The 13,174-nt window shown below is 39.2% G+C and overlaps 1 protein-coding gene across 1 annotated transcript in view; it reads right to left on the bottom strand.

The window, feature by feature from the left end:
* Positions 1 to 2,621: 2,621 nt before the first annotated feature.
* LOC104461307 (collagen alpha-1(XIX) chain-like) overlaps positions 2,622 to 13,174 on the bottom strand; it is a gene marked incomplete at its 3' end in the record, with an annotated part of 45,566 nt that continues 35,013 nt past the window's right edge. The window contains exon 9 of the mRNA XM_010072844.1: positions 2,622 to 2,675. Coding sequence (XP_010071146.1) covers positions 2,622 to 2,675 — 54 coding nt within the window. The remainder of the gene's footprint in view (positions 2,676 to 13,174) is intronic.

Raw genomic sequence — 13,174 nt, 5'->3', positions numbered from 1 at the left:
ATTCTGTGATTCTGTGATTCTGTGTGCCTTTTTTTTTTTTTTGTTTTTTTAACTAGCTTTTGGCTTTGCCAGTTTCAGATTCCATGGTAGTTCATTTTTAATTTGCAACAACGGTACGGCTTTTCTGTAGTCTGAATTCAGAGTTATAATGTTCAGGAAAAGTACAGTCTCTTGATATTAAATATGACCCAACTGTTGAGCCTTATGTAAACTAACAGGAGCTTTGGGATTTGGCCTGACAGTGAATGTGCGGGGTGCTAAGCAAAAAAACCCCAAACAGTATTAACCATGGCAACTGTAATAATAACTTGTACTGCACAAGCAATGTAGCCTGATAATTTTTAAGAAAGATAACATCAGAGAAGGAGCTATAGAAAGAGCCAAGGGAAAACACAGCTTCATTCTAGATCAATCTCATTCAACAGACAATGTTTTACAATAACTTTTTCCATTAATTCACATCCGGGAGCACAGTAAAAACTGTCTAGCTTGATAAAACCAAAGGTTTCTCTAGTCAAGTATATGACTACAACTGTGGCAACAATAGATGCCTACAGAAAAGTATAACAACAGGGCAACCATAAAGACTTCTCCAGTGGGTTTCCCAGACTTCAGCATCTGGGAGCTCAAGTACTTTCAGACAAGCAGCAGTGTTTGTCTGACACGCTCCATGGATCTTTATTCCATCAACTTGCATTTAAATCCTGTGGCAGAATGTTCGACCTGTAATCATGTAATAGGAAGAATGAGCCCTTTCAATCCTTTTTGAACTTGCTATCAAGACAGGTTTGATGCTCTAGTTTACACACTGACAAGGAGAGTAAAAGAAAAATATAAATCCCTATTAATCTTTCCTGTTCCACTCACGATTGTATAGAGCACAGAATAGGACATACTTCATCTCAGTTGTGCCTTTTTCAAATTGAAGTTCACATTGTCAAACCTTAACTGCAATATATCCAATACTCACTCTTGACTGGTCCTCTGAACCTTTCCCAGTACTGTTAGATCCACTTTGACAGGTGGGAACCAGAAACATATACATAATTCAAGACACAGCACAATATAGTTTCATTAATAACAGTGACATTAAGATGCTTTTGCTTTGTTCCCTGTTTTCCTAATCATTCCTGAATTCCATTTGTTTGACTAGTATTTAACAGTGGCTGTAGGTTCTCATTGATCTGTAATTCCAAGATCACTTACCTAAAAACAGTAATAGCTAGTCCAGAGTCCGTGAAACACATAACATTTGCTTTGATTTTCCTCTTCATCTGTATAATTTTACTACTCCATTCTCTCATTTTTATACGCTACCTTACAATTCAGGCCCTCAACACTGCAAAATCCTTGGAACATCTTTGCAGCCTGCTCTCCATTTTTGTACCACATATAACTTAGTATCATCAGCAAATATCGTTATTTTAACTCTTCTCTAGTAATATTATATATCTTCCATTTTTAACAAAACAAAATTTGGGGCATAAGCAGTAAGTAAAAATAAGAGATAGTTTAATAATTCTTTATCCTGTTAATTACAGATTTTAAACCTGACAGTTGAAGTAAAACTCTACTTCTTTCAGTACTTAGAAATCTGAATAATTACAAAATAAAGCAAACCCTCTGCCATTACTAAAATGTTGCATACATGTGAAAGCAGCATCTCAACCAAGAAAGTGCAATATTGAAATTCTGAGCCTCTTGCAGCAAGAGGTGCCTTTAAAAGGCATACTTGTTCATGGCACTGGAAAACAGAAACTTGAAGTACATGATGAAAAAGAACCTAAAGTAACAGAATTGAGCCCTGAAATAGTGATGCTAAAATTACCACTGAAATAAAATTTAAAAAAAATAAAACCAAACAAAAAAAAAAAACCCACACAAACCAAAAAACAGGGAAGTGCACTAGCACATGTATCTGGAGAGTTTCATTCATTTACATATTAACCAACTTCCATCTATATGCAGAAAATCCACTATTTCTTCCAACTGTTACTACGGAACAGAAAAAAAAAATAAAAATCACAGGAGGCCAAATGATTAGAAACTCCCGCAACATGTTATTTCCTCAATGTTATGTGTGTGCTGTCTTCTGTACTGAAGATGCTGGATTTTAGACTGGTGGACTTTCTCTAATACAGGTAACTGGTCTGAACTCAATAAACCTGGACAACTGCCTTAATTCACACAATAACACTCTGAAATGTGTTATTATCCTCTTGAATACACAGGTAGGCTGACAACCTTTCTCGGTCATGACTGTTCCCAAGTCTTTGCTTATCTCAAAGCTTTGTTTATCTCAAAGCTCTACCAAGTGGCCTGTTGAGAGCACACCACAACCTGCACAGTGGAACAACTTGCTTCCTTTGGTTCTGTATATATCCCCACTTCTAGGAAAAAAAAAAAAAAAAAGGCAGCAAAACAAACAAGTACACCTGCAGAGATTGCTATTGGTCTGAGTGTTTAAGTGTGATACAAGAATATGACAGTGCAGGTAAGAGAAGTTCACTTTCCAACAGAAGTGTTCCATCCTCCCATTTCTGTACATAATTACAGATGAGCCACTGACACAATTAACACTACCCACGAGTCAAATTACATATCAATGCACATGAACATACCTTTTCACCAGGAAGACCAGCAACACCGTTCTGTCCTTTCATACCCATTTCACCCTACAAAACAAATTATTCAGTTAGAAGTTGTAAAGACTTCTGAGGTTAACAACTATTCGGGTCATACCTGACTCAACAGAAAAGCATCTTCTACCCTGTTTTTGTCATGGTTAGTAATGTAACCACTGTGGAGGAGGATGCTTTACAGGTAACACTAAAATCAGACAAAATAAATACATCTTAAAACATCTATAGTATTAATTAAGACCCTCATCTGACAAACACTTGCACGTGCACATTTCCATAAGAAGCAGGTCTGCTGATTTTAAGAGAATTCACTGCAACAGCAGAGTGAAGCCAAGTGGGTCCATTTTCACTGGGTTGAGTGTGTTCTACACTGAGAAAGCTCAGCATGTAATATCGGTTGCTTTGGTCTAGAAGTCATGTGTCCACAACACTTTTAAAAGGCACCATATAAACTTAGTTCCTCTCTCTGTCTGTGTTACCCCCTCAGATAAACCAAACATTAAATATAAGCAATTTATAAGAAATTTTTTGTTTTAAGAGACAAATGACCAATTGATCAGGAGAAGTATGGAAGATCCCAGTAGCTGCAAATTGGACCACGAGTCTTACAAATGACTGAAGAAAACAAACACAGACTTCTTGCTCAATGGTGTCAAGCATAAGGGTTACAAAGTTTAAAATAAAAATTGGGTGGATGCTAGAGGAATATAATGAAAGCACTGAAACCATATTATAGTCTTCATTTAAAAACAAAACACAACATCAGGTTTGTCTGCCTGTACCAAGAAGAGAACATTCTCTAGTTAACAGAAAATGCCGCAGCCTTTTTTGGAGTAATTCAATTCTTTATGAAGAAAATGACACTGGTTTGAAAAGAATTAGCTATTTTTCTTGAAAGGAAGAGTTAGTTGCACAAAGATGCAGAAGAGCCACACTTACACAAATAACTGGTTCCTAAAACAGGCTGTAAACCTAGGTTTAGAGCCCTAATCTAAAACCACAAACCCAAAAGCCGCTGCTGAGGAATTAGCACCCAAGACCTCTAAACTCACAATGAAAAACTTTTTAAATAGCAGTGTGGGAAAATGACTGGGGGGCACGGGAATTAGTTTCTCTAAGGTAGTGTCTATATCCTAACAGAAGTTACATTATACAAAAAAATCTTCAGGGTAAAGCAAAACACAATTGCTACTTTCCAGAACAAAGGTATATGGCATACACAGAACTTGTTTTCCCTGCTATCTTGGCATGTGCTAAGAACAGAACAGTACAGAACGGGCAGAATGCAGAAGATAAAATGGGGCATAGGTTCTGTGGTTATGGTCTGTGATGTTCCCATACAAAGGATGGGGATACTCCGAGCCAATAAGCCATCTAACAGCTGTCCAACAAGAAAGATGGCAGACACTGTGCCAAGAACTGTGGCAAAATCTTTATTCTTAAGCGAACTTTGTTATAATGTCATTATAATACCAAAACACACCTCCATCCCAAAAGTTACCTGCCTCCAAGGCATGGTTGCTCCTCATGGAGCATGCAGCACTATTTTATTAACTACACCTTTAAGAGCGAAGTGAGATAATTTTTCACCAATCATTAATACAGGTATGTATGACTTGAGTCACTCAAGCTCCACCTAAATACAATAAATAGTATAAAAATAGATTGACCAGGGGAGAAAGTTAAGGAAGACTCCACTGCAACTTTTGGGATCAGCCAACAGGTTGAACCTGTCTTCTCCCCCATAGAGACTCCTATTGGGTAAGAACCTCTTCTATGCACATTAAGTATCAATTTACGCTAGCAGTTACTAACAAATAAAGATTGATTATGTATTGTTCTTGCAGTCAGTCTACCATCAACGGCAATCTCTGAACCTTCAATGTCACAATCCGTGTTTTACAGAATAAAATTTGCTTTGCATAAACTTGATAAGGGCTTTGACCCAGTGCTGCTGTCAGTGTGGTCCCTGAGTAGGTTAGCCAAATAGCCTTCCAACACAGTGGGCTGCTTGGTAGGGTCCCCACACAGGTCGCTGGCATGCTGTATGGGTGCAAGAGCCTCAACCTTCCTGGGAAGCTGCCAGGTTGATCAAATCTAAAGTCTGAGGAAGCCCCACTTCTTAACGTGACAAGCAGGATCCTTGAAACTCATAGATCTGATATTCAGCATATGCAGAAACTTCTCAGTATTAGGCAAAGTTAATCCGTTTAGTCAATAAACTCACTCTGCAGTAATAAATACCAGTTTCTCCTGATCTTCCCAAATGGGATATACACAGTGCTGCAGAGACTTTTTTCCTCTGGAAGGTGCTTAACTCAACAGTGTAGCAAAAAGGCTTTGTCTCGACCACAGAATGTTCATGTTCTGTGTCCTCCCAAGTCTATGAGAGCTCCCTGCCTGTACTCCAGCTTTCCTGGACCACGGAGGCCTGCCAGCACACGGGTGGTATGGGATCTGAAATTGTTCCCAAGCTCACAAGAGGAACATAGGAACTGTGCAAGTGAACCACATCCCAGCAGCCTGGTCTCTTTCCTGGGAGGAAGGAGACCAGGTTTCTATCCAGATGACCATTCCTGCATTTTATGTGAGACCATCCCTGTGCTAAGTGCATAACTATTTATTTAATGACAACCTAAGTCTCTCCATCACGTTTAAAGTGATTTTTAATGAATGTAACTATGGTACAGCAACATCAGCAAAGTATCCCAGAACTCAGTATCAGAATACAAACATTGCTGTAAAGCTTTTAAAACAAAACAAACCAACCAACCAAACCACAACCCCTCCCAAAACCAAAAATCTGAAAGAGCTTCATAGAGTGAATACTGTAGTATCCTTATCTTTTCAGTGTAAATGTAAGACTTCTGTTCTGAAATGAAGTTATTAACCTTTCTGAAATTAAGAAAGGAGTAGTAAGGTTGGCAAGAAATAGTATATAACAACAGTATCTGCTACATCCCAGAACAGCCATTATAAACCATTTAATCCCTGGTAAAGGGAAGATTTACAAGATCTGTTTTTCCTCAGCATTCCCTCCAGGCTGGCACGCAGCAGATGCTGAATCAGCACACTGTACTCCAAGGTGCTTAGCTCTCCTTATGCTCTAACCAGGGAGCCTACGGATTGGATCCAGGGCTCCCGATGGCTGTCTCAGTTAAATTCTGACAATTTAATATTTTTGTCTCTAGCCTAAAGATAAAAAGAAGAAAAAAAACCCAATCCACCAAAAACACCAAAAACCCGAAAGCTCTATAGGTCAGGTTTCCTTGTTACCTTTTTTAAAAGCAGAATGAGTCCTAAAGACTGTCACATGAATTTAACGTAAGCTGTCATACTCCAATACTATTGTTGGTGCTTCTTGCTCACCCTAAAACTTATCTACCTTCCTTGCCCCTCATCTTGATTTCTTAACAACTATTCCCAGAAATCATTATAAAAATAACAGCATGTGTGCAGCCTGGCTCCGAACTCCTTTCTTTACAATCCAAGTTAAGCAAACCAATCAAGATGAGGGACTCCCAGCCTCAAAGCACCATTCCAGCCATAAGTTTACACCACTGCTCTGAAGCAACGATCTTCTAGAGGAGCATATGAGCCACCTCCAGTGTCCTTTTTATTCAAATATTGGAATGGTACTATTAGCTCTATCTCCAAAGCAGACCAAAGTCCTGTGTTTGCTAACAGCACGAACCCACTGTCACTATGAGAGATAAAGCAGCAGTGCTGGCCCCTGGCTCCCTTATCTCATCACCCCCAGAGTGACTCTCTTATCTATGCACGCTCTGTTCCCTCACGCCACTTGCCAGTATTTTAACAGACCAGAACCACTTTGCTACATTCAGCAGTGTATTTTTATACACTGCATAGTCTAAAATTACACAGCCTGCTACACGCCAGGAAGCCTTTAGCATAGATGACATACTAGCCAGTTAAACAAGGAATGTTTACACTTCTGTTCCACTAACCACAAACATACTCCTCACCTTGAAGACAATTTTACTGCAAATTAGATCATGAAGTTATGCTTCCATCTCATAATTGTGATTTGCATAACCACAGTCTGGAGGATTCTAGTTTCTCATGCTTTTATTCAATGAGTTTAAGGAGCAGATACTATATGTTGTACAACCTATAACAGTATTTACACAGGCAGCATGACAGAATAAAAAGGAAAAAACAACGGGCAAATACATTTTTTAGAAGGGGTTTTGCCTTTTTTTTTTTTTTTAATTTTTGCATAATGGCATTTTCCTTTGCTTCTGCAGAACTCAAAGTCCTTTACAAACGCGAACAAGCATCCTCTTCCCTTTCTTACACAGTAGATGCCAAAAGTATAAAATGAGATGAAAAGACAGGAGTCCTGACCACCAGGCCTACATCTACCTCATCTCTGTCATGGTGTAACCAGAGTATTCTAAGTCCTGACACACACCGCAATTGAGCTTTTTAAGTTTATATAACCAAATTAGTAACAGAATGAGAATAAAGAATCATATTTGCTTAGAACTACCAAAGCCAACAGCAATATATGCTGCCAGAACAACACAACAATGTGCACCAACATTCAAAGGCAGGGACTGTGAGCTCTAAGTCTACTGTTAGGGTTTTCTACTACGGGTACCGCTGAAAATCCTTTTCAACCGAGTACAAGATAATTATTGAATAAAATATCTAAGCCATAGCACTTTTTCCAGAAGGGGATCTCTTGCAAACAGGATGGCTACTATATTTTTTTATAACGTTTATTTTGGTAAACTCATAAGGAGACAGGGTAAAAATCCAGCAGGCTCAAATGAAGGCGGGCATGGAAATAAAAGCTTCTCTCAGCTTTCTGTAAAGCCATCCCAAATGAAATTCTTAAAAAGAGATTGCAGAGAGTAAACATGCTTCTTTCAAATGATTAATCAGCCTTGTATCTGAAGTGGAAACAATTTCGCACATCTGAGACCACCTGGAGTATTACACTTGCGATGTTTTTTTTTTTTTTACATTAATGATTCTGAGAGTTTCAAAAGCACTTGACCTTTATCTCTTTGCACCATTCAGCCTTTATTCAACACACCTGTTCTAAAACTAGAAGAGAGATGCTAGTAGCAAACACAAAATACAGCACCTTGATTCCCCTACTACACATTACTACTGAAGAACCATGTACAGCAACGATAGCCTAAAACCTAATGTGGTGACAGAATGACAAAACAGTAACTATTTAAGCTAACAAATTACAGTCCTTTCTCATCTAAAGCCAAAAAACTTTTATGAAAGTATTTTATTTAAACATATTATTTTCTCTTCTGGCATATTTATTAGCAAATTGCAAATTTATTTCAAATATATTTACATCATTATATGGAATGGGATTAACTCGACACATTAATATTTAATGTAGAAAACAAGGTCTACAAGGAATTTTGAGAGGAGGAAAATATTGTCAGCAGGGTTCTGTACTGACCAGGTACAGATGATTATTTTAATACTAAGATAAAACCAAGTGCACTTTATAAATAGCAAGAATGACATTAATGTGTTCTAGAGCACAAACTTGTAGACTATTACATTTCAACTTTGCTCTTGTCTACGATGGGGATGTATTAGTTCAGATAAAATGAATAACCTATGTCAGTTTGCAAAATACTCCGTAACCAAAATCAGTGTTGGTTTTGTAAGATTTGATTAAATAAATTACCTTTCTCCACTTTCATCTCTGCATAATCAACTGTGCCAATAGCATCAGAAATGTCTAGGTAAGAAAATTGTGTATTATTACCAAGAAAGAAATACCAGCACACACTGAATGGAGTTGCTCCCAGCAGACAGCATACCAGCAGGGTTTCCAGAAGTGGTAAAATGGAAGGTGAAAGAGGTAATGTACAGAATGCATCTGTTGTACTAGATCTGCCATCTGTACGACTAATGTCAGAGGCAGTCCCTGTAAGAAATTACGTAAACTAAAATTTAAACCTTAGATGTACAGACAGGTAAACAGTTCTCATGATTATAAAATGGTGATAGATGTATTTAGACCTGGAAAAAAAAAACCCTCATTAGGAACTGCTAGTTAATGAAGACAATAAATTCAAATTTGGAGAATTTGCCACAGGTAAGAAAGCAAACTCATCCCAAAGGTGGCACGACCCCAAGGTTTCCTGGGCACTGCGGGAGAAGGAGGGAGTGCATAGCCCAGAAAGTATCATCCCTGTTACTCCCAGCAGAAGCCCTCAGGCTGCTGCAGTGCAGGGGCTGAGCTGTGGCCTGAGCTGGGTGTCACTGGTTTAGCCCCGGTGTCCCTGGTTTAGCCCCTGTGCCGGGGCCAGGCACTGCTGCCTCCCCCTGCTTCAGCCTGAGGCTCTGGGGGTGGCCCTGCTGGGGAGGGGGTGACACCCCTAACCCTCTGAGCTCATCAGAGGACTGAGGACTCACTGTCACCCCCTCTATTCCCTCTTGAGGAGGACTTAAATTGCCATACTTCGCACTCAGGTGAATACTGGAACAGTAAGGACTAAATAACTGGACCAGCAAGGAAAACAGGCAGAAGGAGCAGTCCAACACCTCATTTGTTCTCCAGGAGTTCTTTTTTTCTTACTGTTCTATTACAAATATTTTCCTAGTGCAACGATATATTGCATAAACTTATCTCTACCAATCCTAAAATAGTCTTAAATGTCTTTTTCCTTAAGTAAAATTTAAATTAATGAAGCTCACTTGAATAGCAACACATTTCTCCATGGTGTGCATCAATAGGTGCTTTCATGTTTGAAAGCACTTTGCCTCTGCCTTTTTGCTCCCTGCTGTACTTACAGTATTAACCAATCAGCTATTAACACAGCTTGGAATGGTTTAATGTTATACCAAAATATTTAATTCTCTTTGGATTTCAATTTAAAAATCTTTTGTGGGCACTAAGTTTGCTTAAAGAAAATAAAAATTTAAAAATAATAAACATTTACTTTTTTGACCTCTTTGACAGATAAAATTAGTTTGTCTATTCAGTATATATGTAATAATTTGAATTACCGCGATCCATATTCTGTCTTTCTGAAGAATTTCTACATATCAAGGACAAAAAAGGACCTTCACATTGTGGCAAATGTCTTGATCAACAACAAATATATTTGTTAGAGTCTTGATAGCTATATACTGTGCTGAAGTAGTAAAAATCACTTTCAAAACAGAAAACACAGTAAGTTTCTCACTCAGCTCAGCAGAAAAGGAAACTCACCTCTACAGAACAGATACTGAAATGTGTTAAATCACAGGAGACTTCCAGCTGACTTGTGAAATAGACTGTGCTAAGAACCAAGCTACCGTGAGAGTAACCCGGTGTATTATCCAGGGATAGCCTGTATTGTACACCTGACCGCTGCTGCCTCTCCGCTTTCATCCAACAGGAAAAAAAGCTACCAGGCAGTCCAAAAAGTGAGTTTCAAGGGCAGAGATCAGTAAGCAGCACAGTCGGTCCTGGTGACTTTTTTGAGTCTTAATTGTTCAGGCATTAAAGAACAGGAGGAATGCTGGAGATATCTACAGCAGCTGATCTCCCAGCAAATGAAATCCTGCAGAGCAGACACCCCTGGATCCAAGCTTGCACAGGAAACAAAAGGGACAGAGACTCCTGCCCTTGAGGCAGTTTTTCCTACACAGCAAGGGGTGTATGGTACCCAGCTGAACAGTCTGGTCATTCAAGAAAGGAGAGAGTCCTGCAGCTAAGCAGCTTCTTCACAGCTAAAGCACCAGAGATAATACTCGTGTTGTTGAGCGGAGAACTGTTCTCATAAACGTCACCCCAGAGGCCAGGCACATAAACAGGAAGGTCCTTCGCACAAATGGAATCATTTTAACCAGTGATGCTCCTGTACATTCAGATGGACAGCATGCCAGAGACGCATCAATATTTGCATGAACAACTATTCCAGTGAAAATACGGCACTTGAGTCATCTGGGCCCACAATGCACTTTGGCTCAGATCTGTTCATGAGTACTAAGATGAGCCCAGAATACAGGACTGCCAAGAGCACTGCTAAGGGTACAGAAATTAAGTGGAAACAGGCTAATAATTAAATTCAAAATGCCTAAAAATCGCTTATCAGGTATCACACTTTGTACTGGTGACAGCTTAGATATTCCTGAACAGGCAAACCAGTCTGATCTTAGGGAACTCTTCATACATTAGATGAAGAGAAGGGCAATTCTGAGGGGCTTGAACATAGCCTAACACCAGTCTGTATATGTGGGGACTTTCCTGCCAGCCTCATGGCAACAAAAAGACATATAAGTTCAGTCAGTTAATTACAGTGGATGGGAAACCAGAATGAGGCAAAATAAAAGGACAAGGAATGTTGTGCTGAACAAGAGATAATATCAACAGATAAAGAAATTTTCTAGGAAATAAGCTAAAAAATTAGCCGCAAGTTATTTTCACTTGAATGCTGCCATGGCAAGGACATTTAAATATAGTTAGGTGGATGCTAATAATAATATGATTTAGAAGCAAAAGAAAATAATAAAATGAGGAGCTGAGCACAAGCAAAGCGAGAAACATAGGCTGAAGAACCATCAGACAACTTATAGAAAACCCACTATTTTGTGAACAGACAGTAAAGTCATCAAAGAAACTGCCTATTTCATGCATAACATATTACAAAACATCCAATCGCAGTATTACTCTCCTCTACATAATCTGGCAATAAACCATGCATCCTGCATGTCTGGAATGGTCTGGGGTCTTGCTGTCTCTCCACTTCTAATTATTGATGTGACAAAGCCATCATTGAGAGCAAGTGTTACTGAAAACTTGCAAAAAAGTAGAGGCAAAGAAAAAATGGTACTAAAGCCTCAGAGAACATGGCATTCAACTCCATCACGGTAAGCGCTATGCAAGGCTGTTCATTTGTTCCCAGAGTTCAACAGTGAGACCATCCTTTTAATCACAGCGGTAGTGTGCCCTCCACCTAGCCCCAAACGAAAAAAAAACAAAAAACCAAAACAAAACACCTCAAAGCTAGGAAGTAGCAAGTACTGCTGAATTTTAAGGAAGGTTCAAATTAAAGAGCTTTCTAGATGCTGTACTACCTCTTTAATCTGCTGATTAATTGAATTTTGTGACTTGATATTCACTATCATTAGGCTAAGCTGCTGGAGGCACATAGTCCTGCTCAGGCTCTAAAATCTATTTCTATAAAACTTGAAAGATTTAATTTTCATGAATCTCAAGCCTAACAATTTTCAGTCTTATGTCTGAAACAAAAATTTTGTACTTCGTAATTACCAACCGTGCCAGACACGGCCTCACGTAATTTGCTATCAGTGATGCGCAGAAGTTGAAAGGGTTCGTTGACTGTTGGATGATTTCTGAATCAATGCAATGAGGGCTTCTTTCTAAAACGAACAGGAGAACAGAACTAGGGGTGACCACAGGCACCCATGTGCTATATTTAGAGGTGCTATGCTTAGCATGGTAAATATTGCTAATTGTCTGAGACAGAATGGTAAAAGAATTAGACTTCTGAAGTCTCCTTTCTCATCTTAGCAGCAGTAATAGTCTCAATGGACCATGTCAGGAGCAGAAGAGCAATTTCCCAAACAAATACTAGGCAACTCCCTATGTTAGTAACACAGGCTAACCCTAACACAGACGATTTTTCTTTACACTCAGACCTAGGATAAGTAAAAGTTCATTATTAAATTTGGGAACTGCCAGCAATCCCTCTAGGTCCAGCTGGGCTACAGAAACCAACAAGCTTGGACTTTTTTTCCATCTAGGAAAAAAATAAAGCTAGCATCAAAAGTGAAATATATATTGGAGGGGAGGAGTAGGGGGGGAAGATACTATCAAAGAATTTATTTCATTTCAACCGCCTGTGTCAATAAGGCCTCTCAGAACTGGTCTTGTTTCAGCCAGGTACTGCAGCCCTAGGAACAGTGCTGGCTGTCTTCACAAACTATTTCAGACCACATATTACACACTTTGCTGTGACGGAGGATCCCGGGTTAGGACATGTCCATCCTAACTAACCTCCGGATGAGGACATTCCAGGTATCTTCCTCTCACGCTGCATTCCCTCAATTCAGAATTCCTATCCACTGTCCTTCCAGCTGATTTGAAATAGTTTATTCAAATTGCCCCCTCTATTAGCACAAGAAAAACACATTCCCAGATACATCGTAATCCAGCATCACCCAACCAAATCTAGGGAATGGAGTGTGAAGGGAAAACATCTGATGTGCAGACCTTTATTATTTAGCTTGGGTGTTTCACTTTTTTCCACAGCATGCATTACAGAACAAAAATACAGAATGGGCCCAAGGAAAGGAGCATCAAATGGCCTCTCCTAGGGCCTTGGCAATGGGAGGTTCCTCTTTCTTCATAAACAAGAAAGTTTCAGGTAAGGGTGCTGTCAAAGAATACATAGATCTGAGGTCGTACAAGTGAATTCATATCCTCCTACTGATGACTGCAAGGATGAATCCACCACACAGGATTCTGTCCACCAGCAGTGACGCACACAAACGATATGAGAAAATCCTTGTCA

Source organism: Pterocles gutturalis, unplaced genomic scaffold, assembly GCF_000699245.1.
Source record: "Pterocles gutturalis isolate BGI_N339 unplaced genomic scaffold, ASM69924v1 scaffold29057, whole genome shotgun sequence".
NCBI classification, from domain to species: Eukaryota; Metazoa; Chordata; class Aves; order Pterocliformes; family Pteroclidae; genus Pterocles; species Pterocles gutturalis.
This window is presented reverse-complemented; position numbering and strand designations above follow the sequence as displayed.